General features: G+C 37.5%; 1 protein-coding gene and 1 long non-coding RNA gene across 11 annotated transcripts in view; one reads left to right on the forward strand and one right to left on the reverse strand.

The window, feature by feature from the left end:
• Positions 1-12666, forward strand: part of MAP3K1 (mitogen-activated protein kinase kinase kinase 1) — a 79222-nt gene extending 66556 nt beyond the window's left edge. For 3 of the 6 annotated variants that reach the window (XM_082382162.1, XM_082382165.1, XM_082382164.1), the window contains 9 exons: positions 1220-1311; positions 1582-1771; positions 2086-3367; positions 3742-3894; positions 5357-5519; positions 6671-6802; positions 7836-7978; positions 8598-8729; positions 10055-12666. In XM_082382162.1, coding sequence (XP_082238288.1) covers positions 1220-1311; positions 1582-1771; positions 2086-3367; positions 3742-3894; positions 5357-5519; positions 6671-6802; positions 7836-7978; positions 8598-8729; positions 10055-10204 — 2437 coding nt within the window. In that variant the 3' untranslated portion in view covers positions 10205-12666. Of the gene's footprint in view, positions 1-1219; positions 1312-1581; positions 1772-2085; positions 3368-3741; positions 3895-5356; positions 5520-6670; positions 6803-7835; positions 7979-8597; positions 8730-10054 lie in introns of those variants that run through there. The other 3 variants (XM_082382163.1, XR_014241836.1, XM_082382166.1) reach the window with 3 other exon arrangements.
• LOC309624411 overlaps positions 1-21539 on the reverse strand; it is a 76675-nt gene that overhangs the window by 44853 nt on the left and 10283 nt on the right. The window contains exon 3 of one of the 5 annotated variants that reach the window (XR_014241881.1): positions 11858-15618. The exons of 3 other annotated variants lie outside the window; for them this stretch is intronic. This is a non-coding gene — a long non-coding RNA (uncharacterized lncRNA). Of the gene's footprint in view, positions 1-11857; positions 15619-16572; positions 21126-21539 lie in introns of those variants that run through there. One more of the 5 variants, XR_014241882.1, reaches the window with a different exon arrangement.

A 21539-nucleotide genomic window follows, 5' to 3' on the forward strand; every position in this document is an offset into this window, starting at 1 on the left:
AAAAACCCCATTCCATTATTTTCTTTGTGATGGAATTTTACTCTAACTGTGATAGTTTTGTCAAATAACAACAACAACAATTCCATATATCCCTGCAATATCCTTAAAAATCAGCAAGGAACAGGAACAGCCCTAACTGGAGGTAGAGAAATGAGGGTATGGTGATAGGGAAAATGAGCACAAGCTATGCTTTTATTAGACCGCTGGTTCTCTCTCTCTTTTATTTTTTCCCTTTCCATAAAGTGGGAGACCACTTTTCATATAATGAGCATAGCTACAGTAAACACTTTTTTGGCAGTTCTCATCTCTTCGTGTCCCAGCAGATCTCAGGTGGTAAGAAGCACTGACTCTCCCTTGGTTTGCCTCTGCCATTACCTCCCTTTGGAGCTTTTCTAGTCCAACTTTGTCTTCCTCCCTAAGTCACATGATGTAGTCTGTAGAGGATCTCAGAAATTAAGCACTTAACTTTGACTTGTTTCTCATCTCATAAAGTCTGTCTTTTGTCTCCATTGTTTCTCTACACAAGCCTACAGATTGTATTAGAGGTTTTCTTGTTGCTTAGAGAGAATACTATAAATATCTGAAAAAAATTAACAAGTAATTTGCAAAATGCATAGAAAAATCATTTCATTTCTTAATATTATAATAGGGTTTTTTTCCCTAAGAATTTCAATGCTTTTATGGCATTTGTTTTGTTGTCCGCTTTCTGAAATTCTAAAGTTAGGTTGTTTACCTGGTCACTTGAATGAACATCATAAGAAATATGGTAAAGAGATTTTATGATATTTAGAAGTCATTCTGGCTATATAAAGAGAATATAAAGGTTTTGGATGGGAAGATTTTGTTTTTAATTCAAGAGAACTTAGTGAAAATTCAGAAATCAAAATGTCTGAGTCTTTTCTTTCTTATTTTAACAAGATATGATAATGAAAATAAGCCTTTTATCTGGTTTCATTTTTAAATTAATACTTGCTGTTTAAGAGCCAGTAGTGAAGATTCTGTGCTTAACATAGAAGATAAGGTAAAATTTATGAAATTAGACCTAATAATAAATATTATTACTTATAGTGACATCATTAATTCAGTTTTAGTGGTTGAGAAGCAAACACTCCTAAAAATATTTTTTCCCACCTTTTCACAAGGCATTACATTACTCCTCTCCTTTTAATATGTATTTTATCCAAGATTCAAGTCTGATGTTGCTTCCTTTCATTTTTAGTCGCACAAGTCAGCTGTCTATATCAACGCTATTGGAATTGTGCAAAGGCCAAGCAGGAGAGTTGGCCGTTGGCAGAGAAATACTTAAAGCTGGTAATAACTTTTTACTTAAAATTAATATAGCATGTTTTATCATTTTCCTTAGACGGTCTAATCTCATAATCTCTAATAGGGCAGTTACAGGATTTTGAAATAATTTTGTAAATTGACTCAGCTAACATTAGAAATGGAATTAATCTAAAAGGGAGATTCTTGAAATTAATATAATTCAAGTATTTTTGTTAACCTTAAACCATTTGATCATGTTTTGTTTTAGATTTTAGTATCACTGTTTTTCAGTTATTTTTACTTTCCTTTCTGTAGGATCCATTGGTATTGGTGGTGTTGATTATGTCTTAAATTGTATTCTTGGAAACCAAACTGAATCAAACAACTGGCAAGAACTCCTGGGCCGCCTTTGTCTCATAGATAGACTGCTGTTGGAATTTCCTGCTGAATTTTACCCTCATACTGTCAGTACTGATGTTTCACAAGCTGAGCCTGTTGAAGTCAGGTAATTTTTCTTCTGAAAATACGTTTCTTTTCCTCCTCTTACCTACCCCATCCCACCACCCCCTGCCACACCCATCCAAGAAGGACACATTTTAGATGAATGAAAGACTCAAATTACAGCGCACATGTAGGTTACTGATACCTTAATATTTGATTGGCAAACACCTGAAGTCTAGGCTATTTAATTAAAAATTTATACATCCTTTTTACTGATTTTTTTATGTAAAAGCTGTGAATTAGTACCGTTTTCTTTATTTGTATATATTTTGCAGTAATTTTAACTTGTTTCATAATTGAATGTGTTTTTTCTTTCAGGTATAAGAAGCTGCTGTCCCTCTTAACCTTTGCTTTGCAGTCCATTGATAATTCCCACTCAATGGTTGGTAAACTCTCCCGAAGGATATATTTGAGTTCTGCAAGAATGGTTACTGCAGTACCCCATGTATTTTCAAAACTGTTAGAAATGCTGAATGTTTCCAGTTCTACTCATTTTACCAGGATGCGTCGTCGTTTGATGGCTATTGCAGATGAGGTGGAAATTGCTGAGGCCATCCAGCTGGGCATAGAAGACACTTTGGATGGTCGACATGACAGCTTTTTGAAGGCATCAGTCCCTAACAGCTGTCCAGAAGCCACAGAGAACAGTTCCTTTGAGCGCACAGACCATTTAGAGAAAACTGGAAAAGGATTGTGTGCTACAAAATTGAGTGCCAGTTCAGAGGACATTTCTGACCGACTGGCCAGCATTTCAGTAGGACTTCCTAGTTCAACAACAATGGAGCAGCCAAAGCCAATGGTTCAAACAAAAGGCAGACCCCACAGTCAGTGTTTGAACTCCTCTCCTTTATCTCATCATTCCCAACTAATGTTCCCAGCCTTGTCAAGCCCTTCTTCATCTGCCCCATCTGTACCACCTGGCACCGTAACAGATGTCTCTAAGCATAGACCTCAGGGGTTTGTTCCCTGCAAAATACCTTCTGCATCTCCTCAAACACAGCGCAAGTTTTCTCTACAGTTCCAGAGAAACTGTTCTGAAAACAAAGACTCAGATAAACTTTCCCCAATCTTTACTCAGTCAAGACCCCTGCCCTCCAGTAATATACACAGGCCAAAGCCATCTCGACCTACCCCAAGTAATACAAGTAAACAGGGAGACGCCTCAAAAAATAGCATGACACTTGATTTGAACGGTAGTTCCAAATGTGATGATGGCTTTGGCGGCAGCAGCAATACCAGTAATGCTGTTATACCTAGTGATGAGACAGTGTTCACCCCAGTAGAGGAGAAATGCAGATTAGATGTCAATACAGAGCTCAACTCCAGTATTGAGGACCTTCTTGAAGCGTCTATGCCTTCAAGTGACACAACAGTAACTTTTAAGTCAGAAGTTGCTGTGCTCTCTCCTGAAAAGGATGAAAATGATGATACCTACAAAGATGATATGAATCATAATCAAAAGTGCAAAGAAAAAATGGAAGCTGAAGAAGAAGAAGCTTTAGCGATTGCCATGGCAATGTCAGCATCTCAGGATGCCCTCCCCATAGTTCCTCAACTACAGATTGAAAATGGAGAAGACATCATCATTATTCAACAAGATGTAAGTATAGTCTTTAAGAGGTTAGAGAATTTCCTCGGGCTGTGCTAAAATAAAACTAATTCAGAAATACAGCTTTTAACATGAGTTAACTGTTAGAAGCAGATTTTTCACATAGAATTAATTATACAACAGTTTTTGTATCATTATTTGAACAGAAATACTCATTGCCTATTTCAGAGGTGCTTCTGGTTGATTCTACAATGGTGATCACTTATGCATTTGACATTGGTCACCAACACTGTCCCTTCAGAGGTCAAGTTTATAGGTGATTTGGGAAGCCAGACTGAACAAGAGTAATATTTTGCCAGGCTGATTTCACAAACTCTTACTCTTTTAACTTAACAGTAAAAGGATTGCTCTCATTTAATATGCAGACACCAGAGACTCTACCAGGACATACCAAAGCAAAACAACCTTATAGAGAAGACACTGAATGGCTGAAAGGTCAGCAGATAGGCCTTGGAGCATTTTCTTCTTGTTATCAGGCTCAAGATGTGGGAACTGGAACTTTAATGGCTGTTAAACAGGTAAATATCTAGTGAGCATATAAATGATTAAAATTATAAAAGTGAAAAATGAGCAAATAAAGGATATATCCCCGTATGTATATATTTTAGTTTTTAAAGTTTTCAGAAACCCAAATTTCTTTTTTTTTAATATTTATTCTATTTATTTATTTATTTTTTTGCTGCATTGGGTCCTAGTTGCGGCATGCAGGATCTTCATTGCAGCATGTGGGCCTCTCTCTAGTGGTGGCTTGCAGGTTTTCTCTCTCTAGTTGCGGCATGCAGCCTCTCTTGTTGAGGCGTGCAGGCTCAGTAGTTGTGGCGCGAGGGCTTAGTTGCCCTGTGGCATGTGGGATTTTAGTTCCCCGACCACAGATCAAACCCACGTTCCCTGCATTGGAAGGCGGATTCCTTACGACTGGACCACCAGGGAAGTCGTGAGAAACCTAAATTTTAACGTAGATGTTGCCACAGCACCAAAAGTATCATAAGTTCTATTTGAAAGTTGAAGCATGATTATTGTCATGGTTCATCAAGATGAAACATCAGGATAGGCCCTATAAAGGTTGCAGTTTTTGTTTGCACTTTTTTATATTTATTAGAGGTATGGTATACTCCCTTCAGCAAAGTTACTGGTGCAGTGTCATCTTGGGATTTCTGTGGTTTACTTTTTTTTTTAATTAATTAATTAATTAATTAATTAATTAATTAATTAATTAATTAATTGTTTTGGCTGTGTTGGGTCCTTGTTTCTGTGCGAGGGCCCTCTATAGTTGCGGCAAGCGGGGACCACTCTTAATCGTGGTGCACGGGCCTCTCACCATCGTGGCCTCTCTTGTTGCGGAGCACAGGCTCCAGACGCGCAGGCTCAGTAATTGTGGCTCACGGGCCCAGCTGCTCCACGGCATGTGGGATCTTCCCAGACCAGGGCTCGAACCCATGTCCCCTGTATTGGCAGGCAGATTCTCAACCACTGCGCCACCAGGGAAGCCCCTGGTTTACTTTTTATAATGAGCATGCTTATCAAGATATGACAATAGTTGGGAACTCCCTGGTGGTCCAGTGGTTAGGACTCGGCGCTCTCACTGCTGGGGCCCGGGTTCAATCCCTGGTTGGGGAACTAAGATCCCACAAGCCTCATGGCGAGGCCATAGTAAAGTTTTCATGTTTAAGTCATGTTGGTTCTTATGATTGGGCTTTTCTCAATTTTTTAGTCTGTCTTCAGACAGTTTTGAAAGATTGGTTATGTCCCAGTCTCTTTTCATCTCCTGATATTTTACTGCTGCTTGTTAGATTCTTATTATTTAAAAGAGTTTGACTTGGTTTTTTAATAAAGTATCTACATTGCATTCATGAGCATAAATGCCTTCTATTGATACATAAGTTAATTTGGGTTTGTCCATTTTAGATTAGATTGTTAGTGAAAATTATAAATAGAAACGCATCAGAATTCAAAACTTTGTAAACATGTTTACTGAAATAGGTGACGTATGTCAGAAATACATCTTCTGAGCAAGAAGAAGTAGTAGAAGCATTAAGGGAGGAGATAAGAATGATGAGCCATCTGAATCATCCAAACATCATTAGGATGTTGGGAGCCACATGTGAGAAGAGCAATTATAATCTCTTCATTGAATGGATGGCAGGTATGTTCATGTTTTAAATTACAAATAGTAATACATAGATTTAACTTTTGCTTGATATTAAATTTAGGAGAAACCGTTTAATGAACACTTATTTTTATTAAATAGTTTAGATTCCTAAAAGTAAATTGCCTCAACATAGTAGTATGAACTGTAAATAGTTTGTCTTTTCATTTAAATGTAAATAAAATATTCATTACCTCTACCTTTTAAACTTTTTCAGTGTGTCTTTTAAAATGATTGTGTATCATTGTTTTATAGGAATAATTTTTTTAAACCTGCCATGGTAAGATCCATATTTGTCCAGTTGGCCATCATTAATAGGACAGATTTAGGAAATATTTTAACATAACACTATAAAAATAAAATTAATTAAGATATAGCTTTAGAAACTAACAGGTAAACTAGCACTGAAGCGTAAAGTTGAACCTTGTCATCTACTTGAACAAATAGAGACTGAGTTTTATTTTGTATTATACCGTATATACAGTAAAATAAATGACTTGGGACGTAATGAATACATAAGCGCTTGGTTTAACTTCTTAGATTTTTTTGTGTTTGAAGAGTGTATTTCTATTTACAAATCAGTTCTTTAGTACATTCTCTGATGTTGGTTGTTACCTGGGTTGATGGTTGTATATAGGTTGACTATTATAAACAATTTTAGATGAGGCTTACTGAGTTTGTGACTTGTCCTAGGTCAGAGCTGGTAAATAGTAGGATATGAAGCCTAACTCTGGGTCTTCTGGCTCCTCCCATTCTTTTTACCTTCTGTTAAATAACATGTTACCACTGTTTACTTACGTCATTAAGAAAGAGATTTTGTATATCTTGGTCAAAAAGACAGAGAGGTGAATTGTACATATGAGAAATAGTTCCATCCAAAATTGTTAACTTTTAAAGCTTTCTGAAATCTTGACTTTCCAGAAAACCAGTTCCTGAGGGTTCCATGAAAATGTCTCCTAATTGATAGGTCTTAAGATTACTAGAATGTGTTAGTTTTTAAACCAGTTTCACTTCTGAAGCAGATGATAAATTTAATATTTCAAATGTAAATGTGAGCTCATGCAGTGCAAGCTTATGTAACCAAAGTGTAATAAACAATTTTAATTTTGGCTTAAGTTTATGACAAATTATTATTATTACATGTTTAGGGGGATCTGTGGCTCATTTGCTCAGTAAATATGGAGCCTTCAAGGAATCAGTAGTTATTAACTATACTGAACAATTACTTCGTGGCCTTTCATATCTCCATGAAAACCAGATCATTCACAGAGATGTCAAAGGTAGGAATTCTTTTACTTATCTTCTTATTATCAATAAGCAGAAAACAAATGTAATTTTAAAACTTAGACCTTTGTTGATAGTTTCTAACTTGAAATCAACTATGGGATTGTTTCTCCTGAGTAACTAAGATCACTAGAATTATCAGAGGTGAAAGGAGTGAAAGGAACTTTCAGGGTAATATATTCTGCCTTCCTTAGGCTGAGACTTTTCCACAGTCTTACTGCTAATTGATGGCAAACCAAGTACCAAATCCAGGTCTCTGATTCCCCTGTCTTGGTCTCATGATGTACTTAACTGCCTCCCCAAAGGTTCCTGTTCCTGGCTTTATTTAAAATAACTGGGATATTGTAAACTCCTTTTAAGAAAAATCCTCTCAAATCTTTTGCAGTTTGGTTTATTAAGAGCAACTTCGGGGAATTCCCTGGTGGTCCAGTGGTTAGGACTCCACGCTTTCACTGCCGGGGTGCAGGTTCGATCCCTGGTCAGGGAACTAAGATCCTGCAAGCTGTGCGGCCAAAAAAAAAAGAGAGCAACTTTGGTTTTCTGACATGAATGCCTTTAGGATTTGATATAACACATTCAAGTAATTTTATAACATTAATTTTTTATTAAGCTATAATTATGAAATTATAGTATAAAGTCTGAATTGGTCTAGGTCAGTATGTTTCAACAGAACTTTGTCTCAAAGTGTAAACTACACTAAAATTGGAACTTTGAGGAAAGATTTTGCTAAGGGTCATTATATTAAAGGTTTAACACTTAACTATTTTTAAAGTTTTATGAAATCTCCGCTTTTGTTCCTTATGCCTTGATGCTTTGTCTGATTTTCCCTCTGAGGCTTTGGATTTTTTTTACACTGCAGAGACCTATGTGCCTTTACTAATGAAGTGAATTGAGAGGAAGAGTAGATTTCTCTGACACACAGTCTACTTTCTTTCGTTTGTCATTGTCCTATTTCATTAGTAGTATTTTACTGAGTTTTTAATCTGTTCTTTTGTTTTTAATAAGGTCATTTGCTGTTTTTGTTGACAGGTGCCAATTTGCTAATTGACAGCACAGGTCAGAGACTGAGAATTGCTGATTTTGGAGCTGCAGCCAGGTTGGCATCAAAAGGAACTGGTGCAGGAGAGTTTCAGGGACAATTATTGGGGACAATTGCATTTATGGCACCTGAGGTGAGAAGCAGCTTTGAGTGTGATGAAAGAAAATATTTTAGAGTTCTGTGTGACAGCATTACACCAAATAATTTTGCAGTGTTATCCACTATGTGCTTACTAATTAGAAGTCCACGGCCCTAAAACTAAGGTCTTAATGATATCCTTGATTTCAGACCCTTAATCCCTGCGTTTCCATAGCCTTTAAGCAAATCTATTAAAACCTATTTCTAACAAAGAATTATTCGGTAATTTATAGTAGTTGTTTTCTAGTAAACCCAAGGTGCATATAATTGCTGTTCTGAACTTGGCCTCTTCTGTTATGTTCAGAACTCTTCACGTTCATACGTAGTGATAATTGGTTGTCCTCTTGCTCTGTAGTTTACTACGCGTACTGAGGCGGCTTTGAAATTCTATGATATGACTCTCCTTCAGAACCTCACAATTCTCCAAAGTATTTTTGTCCCACATAGGAGATTGAGCGTGTTGATGAAATAAATGAGACATCAGGTAGTCTGTGGAACTGTTCTTTGTACATTGTTTTGCTCTGAAGTAAAAAAACCAGAATCCATAACTACAGAATAGCTTTCTCTTTTTCTAATGAGTCATATTTCCAAATTAACTCTCTGCTTTATTTTAGGTCCTAAGAGGTCAGCAGTATGGTAGGAGCTGTGATGTATGGAGTGTTGGCTGTGCTATTATAGAAATGGCTTGTGCTAAACCACCTTGGAATGCAGAAAAACACTCCAATCATCTTGCTTTGATATTTAAGGTAATCATGAGATAAAAATTACTTCTTTCTGCTAAAATTGGCAGCAGGCAAATTTTCATGGGTTCTCCTTCACTGTCAATCTAACGTGAAGGCATATCTTCCTTGAAATAAATGCATGTGTATGTATCTCCAGGAATTGATACGGTGTGGGGAATGTGGGCAGCATTAACAGTCAGTTCTCGTTATTCACGGTAGTCATGCTCTCTATCAAGTCACTGCGAACACTGAATTAGCAAATACTGAATCATTGCTCCTGGGTGAAATATGTACATATATATATATATATATATATATATATATATATACACACACACACACACACACACACCCGAACACCAAACTTTTAAATTAAAATACTTGAAGCTCTTTATGTATTGTACTGTCACAAATTTTTTAATCTGTTATTTCCTATATTTAAAAAATTCACACCTAAGTCAGAGGCCAAGGCTGTTCTACCCTTCTGACAACTCTCAAATCCATTCTCTCCATTTCCACCAGAGAATAATGTAATGTTTGAGATTTTTAGCGTTTGAGTTGCACATGTGCTCATTTAAAAGCTTGGGCTTTGTGGTCATACAGACCTGGTCCCAAACCCTGGTTCCATCCTTTAACAGCCATGTGACTAGGAGAATTACTTATTCTGTCTACCCTCTGTTTTCTTGTTATAAAATGGGTGTAATAATAGCACCTCCTTGATGAATTATTTATATTATATATTATGAGGATAAACAGAATTACCTCTGGGCCTGAGTAAAGCACTTAAAACACACAGTCACCTCTGTGCAGAGTGGGTAGTAGTAGTCCTCCGAGCTGATCCCCAGCACCTCTCCCCTGCCATAATCTCCTCCAGGTCTCCCCATGCTTATATAACTTCCTCAGTCACCTGAAAATAAAAAATCAGTGCAGTTGTGTTTCTGATGTACTAAATTGACTGGCCAGGTTTAGTCTTACTTACTCTGAATAGCTCTCTGTGCTGAAAAAAACAGAAAATGTGCAATGAAGCAAAGAGGACAAACCATTTTGGAGAGTGAGTATGAGGAAAGCAGAATTGATTTGAGTGAATATTTCACCTGCCTAATCATTGTGATGCACTTAGCCTTGTTCATTTGAGACAATAAAGAGAACTGTTAGTTCCATCTGATCAGCATGTATTTGGTCAAATTCATGAGTTTTTCCATAGACACCTTGTTAGCAAAAAGTCCACTCACTTTTAATTCCTCTATGTATAGGATGCATATATAGAGGTTATGAAATATACGCCCATGTACTTGTGTATCAGAAGCTCCAGTTGTGGAGAACTTTAACCCTAGTGTTTTCTCTTACAGATTGCCAGTGCAACTACTGCTCCATCAATCCCTTCACATTTGTCTCCTGGTTTACGAGATGTGGCTCTTCGCTGTTTAGAACTTCAACCTCAGGACAGACCTCCATCAAGAGAGCTACTGAAGCATCCAGTCTTCCGTACTACATGGTAGCCAATTATACAAATAAACTGTAATGGAGACAGGATGCTGAACAAGAGAAAAAACTTTTGTGGGGAACCACATTGATAATCTGCTGGCCTTCATGCCACTGAACAGCTATGAACAAGATCAGTGGGGAACCCTTACCTAAGTATGTGATTGACAAATCATGATTTGTACCTAAGCTTAGTATGCAAAAGTCCACAATTTGTGCAGAAACTGTAAACTGTGCCTTTCAAAGAACTGGCCCTAGGTAAACAGGAAAGCAATGAAGTTTGCATGATTAATTAACAGAAGCATAATTTTTTGGAGCACTTTTTCAGCAATATTAGCAGCTGAGGGGCTCAGGATCTGTTTTAATGTTTCAGTTATTCTTCCATTTCATATTGTGATCACAAGCAGGGGGTTCTGCAGTTCCTTTTTTTTTTTTTTTTTGGTCACTGGCTATAAAAATCAGTATCTGCCTCTTTTAGGTCAGAATATGCTATAAGTAGCAGTAAATAAATATATTTTTTAAAGTTGATAACTTCTTTATGACCCACAGTTGACCTTTATCTTTTTAAATGCCTGGGCAATTGTGGTTCATTGTGCATTTTACTGTTGGCCCATTCATTTCGTTTTTGGAAATTATGGTTCTATATTTTCATTTCACCTTCATTTATGTTTAATATTCAGGGAAAGGTGATCTTTTCAAACAAGAAAAAAAAAAAAAAAGAACTAGATGTGAACCAGAGTTTATTAAATATCTTGCTACTGCAAGAGTTTTTTAAAATACAGGTTTAATTTTGTTTGTTTTTAAAATTGGAATATGATAAAGTACTACCTTCATTGAGTCAGTCACTGCTCTTCTCATGCAGGTTAAATATAAATTAAGTGAAAATCAACTGTTCTCTGTGATGCAGCTCACAACCAAGATCAAGATGACCTTGAAATGTATTTGAATTTTTTTAATGTATCGGTTTCTTTTGTAGGAAACTTCACACCATTTAAGTCTTACTCTGTATGTAATTATCCATCATGCATCATCACCACTGATAACAACATTAACTGCTATTTTCCTTCTACCATGCATAATCTCTTTACAGTAGGCCTGGCTGATAGATAGATAGATAAAGAAAAATTAACTTACTCAACTACGAACGAGTGTTTCTAAACAATAAATTTGCTCTGAACTTGGAAAATGTGTTCAGAAAGAAAAGTGAAATTGAATTTCATTTACACACTAATTCCTTGGATTTTGCACAGTTATCTAATGGTTTTTGTCTAAACTAAATTCAGATGCATGGAATCCTGAAGGAAAATGGCAGCTCTTTTACCCTTTTTTCTGTGAGTCTTTTAAATTAAGTACTGATTAAGTATTTAATACAGCTTTTTGAGATGTTAAGTTTTAACTCTTCAGAAGCCAGTTGAATTGTTGCAGAGTTAAATAAAATTGGTTATTCTCAAAGACTCAGGATAAGCTAAATAAGCTATATAGAGTACATTTTAAATGTACAACACAAATTGGAAGTAAAATAAGTTACAAGATAAGTTTACAGGGATATATTGCATATAATTTTTAAAAGGCAGTTTTTTTTATATGAATGTGTTTCTTAGTGAAATTTTACATTCCTTTGGTTGGAAGATTGGCAATATTTGAAGAGTTAAACATAGTACAGAAATGTGAAGTTTGGTAGCTCTAAATGTGTTGTATTTTCTTTCTTTTTTTTTTTTTTTGACTACTTAGAATTTTCACAGTTCTAATGATTGTTTCCAAGTCTCTCATGTGCAAGCTTTAAAGGATGCACTCTTGCCATTTTATGTACTGGAAGATCATTGGTCAGATTAATACTGTGTCTGACAGAGATGTAAACTGTATAAACTGAGGAACCTCAGCTAATCAGTATTACTTTGTAGATCACCATGCCCACCACATTTCAAACTCAGACTGCCTCTAGATGTCAAAAATCCATTGTTTGAGTTTGTTTGCAGTTCCCTCAGCTTGCTGGTAATTGTGGTGTTTTGTTTTTTGTTTTGTTTTCAATGCAAATGTGATGTAATATTCTTATTTTCTTTGGATCAAAGCTGGACTGAAAATTGTAATGTGTAATTATTTTTGTGTTCTTAATGTTATTTGGTACTCAAGTTGTAAATAACGTCTACTGCTGTTTATTCCAGTTTCTACTACCTCAGGTGTCCTATAGATTTTTCTTCTACCAAAGTTCACTTTCACAATGAAATTATATTTGCTGTATGACTATGATTCCTAAGACTTCCAGGGCTTAAGGGCTAACTTCTATTAGCACCTTACTGTGTAAGCAAATGTTACAAAAAAAAATCTCTGGGCTAAGATAATTTGGCTTAAATGTATCCTTTGTTATTTTAAATATATCAAGATATTTTAATTAAAATTTTTACCCCATTGAACCACTTTTATAGTATTTGTACCTATTTTGGTGTTTTGTCTTTATAGTAAATAAAAGTTTTTGAACAAAGGTTGTTACTTTTATTTATTTTGAAATAATTTCATACTGACAAAAAAGTCCTAAGAACACCACAAAGTGCTCCCATATATACCATTCACCCAACAGCCCCATTCAGATTTTGCCAGCAGCCCAGTTACATCCTTTATAGCAAAAGGATCCAAACCAAGATCAGCTTTGCTCTTGGCTATGTTTCTTGAGTCCCATTCAATCCAGAACCATTCCTTACTCCTTCCTTGACCTTCACGACCTTAATTTACTGTTTTATAGAAGTCCCTCAATTTGCATTTGGTGATTGCTCATGATTCAATTCAGAGTATGCATTTGTGACAGGAATATCTCAGAGATGATGGTGCAGGCAGTGTTCTTTTCAGTGTCTCCTATCAGGAGGTATACAAGGTCAGTTTGTCCCACTGCTGGTGATATAAACTGTGATCATCTGAGAAGGCTTTGCCACTGTAAAGTTACTCTTTCCCTTTATAATTAATATCTACCTTTATATTAAATATTTTGTGGAGGTGATACTTCGAGGCTACATAAATAGCTTGTTATTCATCCAACTTTAGCTCTCTGCTCTTAGCTTTCTTGCCTGAATTATTACTCTGATGGTTGCCAGATACTGGTTTTCTGATTCCTGCACTCCTTCTGTATTCTGTTAATGGGCATTTTGCTATAAGGAAAAGCTTTCTCTTCTTTATTATTTATATATATCAAAATGGGTTTGTGGATTCCTACTCAGTGAGAGAAAATCCATTACTGTCATCACATATTTGCTCAAATTGTCACACTTAGCCATTGGGAGCCTCTCAGAGCTAGCTTCTCTATGGACTGACAAGCCACCATTATTCGAACACTTCTATACTTTCAGACCCATCTCCTGAGTTTGGTTCATCCCTGGGATCAGCCATTTTTCCAAAGAGCCCTGATTGGTATTTAAAAACGGGGTGCTAGGGCTTCCCTGGTGGCGCAGTGGTTCAGAGTCTGCCTGCCAATGCAGGGGATACGGGTTTGAGCCCTGGTCTGGGAAGATCCCACATGCCGCGGAGCAACTAGGCCCATTAACCACAACTACTGAGCCTGCACGTCTGGAGCCTGTGCTCCGCAACAAGAGAGGCCGCGATAGTGAGAGGCCCGCGCACCGCGATGAAGAGTGGCGCCCGCTTGCCCCAACTAGAGAAAGCCCTCTCACAGAAACTAAGACCCAACACAGCCAAAAATAAATAAATAAAATACTAGATGGAAATTTATTTTAAAAAAACAAACAAAAAAACTGGGTGCTAGATACACTCATTACTACTGGGTGTCACTGCTCCCAGGCCCTCTTGGTAGACAAAGCTAGAATATATGTTTTTTTGCATACATATGCAAAATACATATACATACACCTACCCATACACACACATAAACCATGAGTTCACACCAACCTTTCCATTTCAATCTACCACCACCCAGGTTCATTCAAGCTTTCCCTCTTTCCATATTTGTAACTCCTTTTCTGGACAGTAAGAAACCTGGCTCCCATTTGCCTCAACATATTGACTTACTTGCTCAAGCTCTCCACCCACCCATGTAACCCATCTCCTGATCCCCGTTAGGCTGCCACCTCAGTCGGCTGCCTTCTCTGCAAGGGCCCCAACCCCTGCTGGACTGCCCTTGTTCCAGCTTACCTAAAGCCATACATACACGTATGTATACTTTATTTTTTAGGGCAGTTTTAGGTTCACAAGAAAATGGAGCAGAAGATTCAGGGACTTCCCCCGTAACTCCTGGACTCCCATACTGCACGGCCTACCCCACTATCAACACTGAAGGGCTTTCTGACAAAATAAAGGAAAGCTTTCTTTTAAAATTGTTCTTTAAAAAAAAAAAATTAACTGAAAATTATACCTTTTTAAAAAAAATCTTATGTGGTTTGACATGTTATATACTTGCACATAAATACTACTACTGTTCCCAGACGGCACAGATTAAACTTAATTGATCCTGTTCATACAACTCTTTTTATATCAGACATAAAAAAGCATAAAAACCATCCTCTTATGTTAAACTGTTGGGAATAGGAATAAAGATTTATTCAACAGCTACTATTTGTCAGGCATACTTTACAACACAGTGATTATATTCCATTTCACAAATGAGGAAATAAGGCAATTTCAATCATTCTGCAATTCAGGCTGTACTAGGGAACTCACTTGGCCTACCCCAGAGTTTTAGTCTTAGATTGTACCTTGTGGTTGTGTGTTACTGTTTTCTACTTTCATCCTTCGTATTTCTGCTCAGTAGTTGTTTCTCACATGATCACCCTGCAAGATAGGTAATGTCACTGAAAACTCTGAGTTCAGAAGCTATCTTGTGTCTCTACATTTGTTTTAAACTTTCTGTATAATGTGATTTAAAATGTACACCTTTTAAATAGGCTCTGGATATTTTCCCTAAAGGGCACACTTCAGTCATTTCAGGAAAATATTAACTTTGAGAAAAGCTTTCTGTTTCAGAGGAATTAATAAATTAATTCTACTGTTCCTTGATTTTACTTCAGTGATATTAACAGTTTTACAAAATGACCAAATCTGCAGGTTAGATGGAATCTAGAAAAATGTTGGGGTATCATGCCCACATGGAAATGCCAATGAATGCATTTGTGAACTGATACAGTAATTCACTTGTTATAAAACAAAATGCATGAAATACTGCAGTCATTGGAGAACACAGTGACAAACGTATGCAAACTGCCATATTTCCATGTCATGACAATGTTTAGGTTTGTCATTTTTAAAATTTTTGCTATAAGCAAAAATCGCATGTTGAATTGACATAAGGGAGGAAAGGATGGGTCTTTTAAAGTAGGTGATGATGATGGACTTCATGACCACAGAGCCTGAGACATCACCTGGGTCCAATCTGGCTCTGCCACTTGCCAGCCGTGTGACCCCTGTTTGACTTTCTGAACCTCCATTTCTGCATCTGTAAAATGAAACCAACAGCTTTGTGAGAAGTAAGAGAACCTATGTAAATCGCTAAGAACAGTACCAGGCACAGTGGATGCACAATATGTATTTTATGAATGAATGAGTGACCCAAAAGTTACAGACTCAAATGCCTGTGGGCCTAGAAGTGTCCTTAGCAGAGCTTTTGGCTGACCTGAGAGTTCATGCCAAATTCATGTCCAAGGGGGTCCATGATTGCCATGTTGGAAGGAAAAAAAAAAAGTCCAGTGTTTCCAAAGCCTCTAAATTTTCAAAAGAAGCTGGAGAGATCTGGATTTTACATGCAATTTCTTGATGTTTACACATTGGAAACTAATTTTAAATTTTATAAGGAACAGTAGGCTAAACAAAACTCATATGCTTGATCTGGCCTGTGACTAGCTACTTTTTGACCTCTGACCTGGGTCCAGGCTTATAAAACAAAAAATGAAGTAGAAAATCAGAGTGAAATCTCAGCTTTAGGAAACTGGATCCAGGACTTTTGTCTTCTGAGATATATGAGATAAGGGGGAAATGGAGATGCTGATTATAGATGCTAGAGAACTAACCTATGAAGAGAAAATTAATGTCTAATTTTATGCACTAATGTGAAATGCTTACTGCTAAAGCCTAATTATTATGTAGCAAACTATGTATATAGCATTCAAATATGCAGGACTTCCCTGGTGGTCCACTGGTAAAGAATCCGCCTTACAATGCAGGGGACATGGGTTTGATCCCTGGTCTGGGAACTAAGATCCCACATGCCGCGGGGCAACTAAGCCCGTGGGCCACAACTACTGAGCCCACGTGCCTAAACTAGAGAGCCTGCATGCCGCGAACTACAGAGCCCACGTGCTCTGGAACCTGCACGCCACAGCTAGAAAAGAGAAAACCCACACGCCACAACTAGAGAGAAGCCCGCGTGCTGCAAGGAAGAGCCCGCACGCTATAACAAAAGATCCAGCATGCCTCAATGAAGATCCCGCAAGCTGCAACTAAGACCCAACGCAACCAAAAACAAATAAATAAAATCTTAAAAAAACAAACAAATATGCCATCACAGTGGTATAGCTAGTCTGTGAGTTTCATTTTACAGTAGGTACTCTGCATGATCTGTGACTAAAGAACTTCATCCACAACTGAAGCCGGTCTCATCACTTGGAATCAACCTGGTATTACTGTGGCCCATGCCCCATGGCCCTCAGTTCATAGCTTTGCCAAACCTGTAGAGATAAAACTAGGCTAAGCCGATGACATAAGAGGCAAAGTCTTCATGCCCCAAAGTTCTTTTCCCACAACGCTGAAATTCGTATTGGAGTTTATTTTTGAGATAACTAAGTGCTATTTTCCCTTAAAGTCAATTTGCTTAATTAAATCTCACAACATCTACGTAGACATACTCAGAGGATGAGGGTTGTAACTAGGATGAAAGGGAAAGAAAGAAAAGGAGGAGGAATAATGAGGTATGGGGAAATATTGAAAAATCTTTGGCAGGGAGTAGCACAACCATATTTGCATTTTATAAAGATCACTCCAGCAGTATCTTGAACAAGGAATCAAAGGGGCGGTACCAGAGGCAGAAAGTCCGAAGACAACCGCATTATCTAGATAAGAAAGTATGAGGGGAGAGTGATGTCAGCATCAGGGCAGAATACAATGTCCCTAACAACACTGAATCATGAAGAAAGAGAAAATCTGAACAGACCAATAACAAGTAAGGAAACTGAATCAGTAAACAAAAACCTCTCAACAAAGAAAAGCCCAGGACCAGATGGTTTTGCTGGTGAGTTCCATCAAACATTTAAAGAATTAACGCCAATCCTTTTCAAACTCTTCAAAAAAACTGAAGAGGAGGGAACACTCCCAAGCTCATTTTATGAGCCCAGCATTACCGTGATACCAAAGACAGATACGGACACTACAAAAAAGAAAACTACAGGCCACAGGTGGTCCAGGATGGTGGCGTACGAAGATCCTGAACTCACCTCCTCCCACAGGTACACCAAATCTACAACTACATATGGAATATTTCCCTCTGGAAAAGACCTGAAAACTAGTTGACCAGCTCCTTCACGACAAATGATAAAAGGGCCACATTGAGGCAGGCGGCAGAGGCAGAGAAGTGATCTCACTAAAACCCCTTCCTCAGTGCAGCAACCCACAGTCAGGAGGGATGTCAAAAATGCAGAGCTTCTCCCTGAGGAGTGAGGGGTTTGTGCCCCACATTGGGTGCCCCAACCCTTGGGACCTGCAGTGGAGAGATGAGCCCCCAAAAGGTCTGGCTTAGGAAACCAACAGGGCTCATGTCCAGGGGACCCAAAGGGCTGTACGGAACTGAGACATTTCTCTTAAAGGGCTCACGTGCAGACTCACTTGCCCTGGGGACCAGTGTAAAAGCAGCAGTTTGAAAAGTGCCTGTTCTCCACCGTGCCTGTATCAACTTACATTCCCACCAACAGTACAAGAGGGTTCCCTTTTCTTCACACCCTCTCCAGCATTTGTTGTTTGTAGGCTTTTTTTTTTTTTTTTTTTAATGTTTGTAGACTTTTTGATGATGGCCATTCTGACTGGTGTGAGGCGGTACCTCACTACAGTTTTGATTTGCATTTCTCTAATAATTAGTGATACTGAGTATCTTTACACGTGCCTGTTGGCCATCTGTATGTCTTCTTTGGAGAAATGCCTATTTAGGCCTTCTGCCCATTTTTTTGATTGGGTTGGTTTTTTTGTTTTTTGTTTTTGATATTAAGCTGTATGAGTTGTTTATATATTTTGGAAATTAACCCCTTTTTGGTCACATCATTTGCAAATATTTTCTCCCATTCTGTAGGTTGTCTTTCTGTTTTGTGTATGGTTTCCTTTGCTATGCAAAAGCTTTTAAGTTTAATTAGGTCCCACTTGTTTATTTTTGTTTTTGTTTCCATTAATCTAGGAGACAGATCCAAAAAAAATATTGCTGCAATTTATCTCAAAGCGTGTTCTGCCTATGTTTTCCTCTAGGAGCTTTATAGTATCCTGTCTTACATTTAGGTCTTTAATCCATTTTGAGTTAATTTTTGTATACGGTGTTAGAGAATGTTCTAATTTCATTCTTTTACATGTAGCTGTCCAGTTTTCCCAGCACAAATTATTGAAGAGACTGTCTTTTCTTCATTGTATATGCTTGCCTCTTTTGTCATAGATTAATTGACCATAAGTGCGTGGTTTATTTCTGGGCTCTCTATCCTGTTCCACTGATCTATGTGTCTGTTTTTGTGCCAATACCATACTGTTTTTTTTTTTTAAACATCTTTATTGGAGTATACTTGCTTGACAATGGTGTGTTAGTTTCTGCTGTATAACAAAGTGAATCAGCTATACATATACATACATCCCCAACTCTCCTCCCTCTTGTGTCTCCCTCCCACCCTCCCTATCCCACCCCTCTTGGTGGTCACAAAGCACCGAGCTGATCTCCCTGTGTACCATACTGTTTTGATTACTATAGCTTTACAGTAATTTATAGTATAGTCTGAAGTCAGGGAGTGTGGTTCCTCCAGCTCCATTCTTCTTTCTCAAGATTGTTTTGGCTATTGGGGATCTTCTGTGTTTCCATACAAATTTTAAAATTATTTGTTCTAGTTCTGTGAAAAATGCCATTAGTATTTTGATAGGGATTGCACTGAATCTGTAGATTGCTTTGGGTAGTACAGTCATTTTCACAATGTTGAATCTTCCAGTCCAAGAATATGCTATATCTTTCCATCTGTTTGTGTCATCTTCAATTTCTTTCATCAGTGTCTTTTTTTTTTTTTTTGGCTGCACCAGGTCTTAGTTGCAGCATGTGGGATTTTTGTTGCGGCATGTGGATTCTTTAGTTGCAGCATGCAGTCTCTTAGTTACAGCATGCATGTGGGATCTAGTTCCCTGACCAGGGATCGAATCCAGGCCCCCTGCATTGGGAGCACAGAGTCTTAACCACTGGACCACCAGGGAAGTCCCTCATCAGTGTCTTATAATTTTCCAAGTATGACTCTTGTATCTCTGTAGATAGGTTTATTTCTAGGTATTTTATTCTTTTTGATGCAGTGGTAAATGGGATTGTTTCTTTAATTTCTCTCTCTGATATTTTGTTGTTAGTGTGTAGAAATTAACAGATTTCTGTATATTAATTTTGTATCCTTCAACTCTACTGATTTCATTGATATGCGTTCTAGTAGTTTTCTGGTAGTGTCTTTAGGATTTTCTATGTATAGTATCATGTCATCTGCAAACAGTGACAGTTTTACTTCTTCTTTTCCAATTTGGGTTCCTTTTCTTTTTATTCTCTGATTGCTGTGGCTAGTACAAAAGTGGTGAGACTGGGCATTCTTGTCTTGTTCTGATCTTAGAGGAAATGCTTTCAGATTTTCACCATTGAATATGATGTTAGCTCTGGGTGTGTCATATATGGCCTTTATCATGTCAAGGTATGTTCCCCGTATGCCCACTTTCTGGAGAGTTTTTATCATAAATGGATGTTGAATTTTATCCAAAGCTTTTTCTGCATCTATGATCATCTCCATATGAGACGATCACATGGCTTTTATTCTTCAATTTGTTAATGTGGTATATCACATTGACTGATCTATGGATACTGAAAAATCCTTGCATTCCTGGGATAAATCCCACTTGATCATGGTGTATGATCCTTTTAATGTATTGTTGAATTTAGTTTGCTAGTGATATTGTGAGGATATTTGCCTCTATGTTCATCAGTAATATTGGCCTGTAATCTTCTTTTTTGTGATATCTTTGTCTGGCTTTGGTATCAGGGAGATGGTGTTCTCATAGAATGAATTCAAAAGTGTTCGTTCCTCTGCAATTTTTTAGAATAGTGTTAGAAGGATAGGTGTTAACTCTTCTCTAAACTTTTGGTAGAATTCACTTGTGAAGCCATTTGGTCTTTTGTTTATTGGGAGTTTTTAAATTACTGATTCAATTTCAGTATTCATAAAAGTTTTAGGTCATGAAAAACAAAAGCAGGGGTAGATTAAATTAGACTAGATTAACTTTGACCCAGTTTAAAAAACAAATAATAAAAGAACAAACAGTTATAAAAGGTATTTTTGAAATTAGAGAAACTTAAATATGGGCTATATTCATGATATTGAATTACTGTTCACTTTTAAAGATATAATGGTAATGTGATTATGTAGGAAATGTCATTTTTTTTTAATTTATTTATTTATTTATTTATTTATTTATTTTTGGCTTGTTGGGTCTTCGTTTCTGTGCGAGGGCTTTCTCTGTTGCGGCAAGTGGGGGCCACTCTTCATCGCAGTGCGCGAGCCTCTCACTGTCGCGGCCTCTCTTGTTGCGGAGCACAGGCTCCAGATGCGCAGGCTCAGTAGCTGTGGCTCACAGGCCTAGTTGCTCCGTGGCATGTGGGATCTTCCCAGACCAGGGCTTGAACCCGTGTCCCCTGCATTGGCAGGCAGATTCTCAACCACTGCGCCGCCAGGGAAGCCCGAAAATGTCATTCTTATATATGTGTGTGTGGAGAGAGAGAGAAAGAGAGAGAGAGAGGAATTGTTACAAAATGTTAACAAGTGGTGAACCTACATAAAAGATATATGGTTGTTCACTGCACTTTTCTGTAGGTTAGAAATTTTCAAAATAAAAAATTGGGAAAATATTTATGTTTGTATATTCTTTGGTTTGGTGTCATTTCTTTTTTTGTATTTTACCTTAATTTCCTTTTTTTTTCTTTTTTCTTTTCCTGCAGCTGGGTTCCTGCATTTCAGTGGCAATTCAGCCTACACTAATTGACCACCAGTGAAAGAACTATTTAGGGAATTACACAACATCCAGAAGAGGGCAGCAGAGTAAAAGTTTTCTTTAATTAAAGGATGATCTTAACAGTGTACTAACTTTGCCAAATATCTGAAAATCAGA

This window comes from Balaenoptera borealis (assembly GCF_965194805.1).
Source record: "Balaenoptera borealis genome assembly, chromosome: 2".
Lineage (NCBI taxonomy): Eukaryota > Metazoa > Chordata > Mammalia > Artiodactyla > Balaenopteridae > Balaenoptera > Balaenoptera borealis.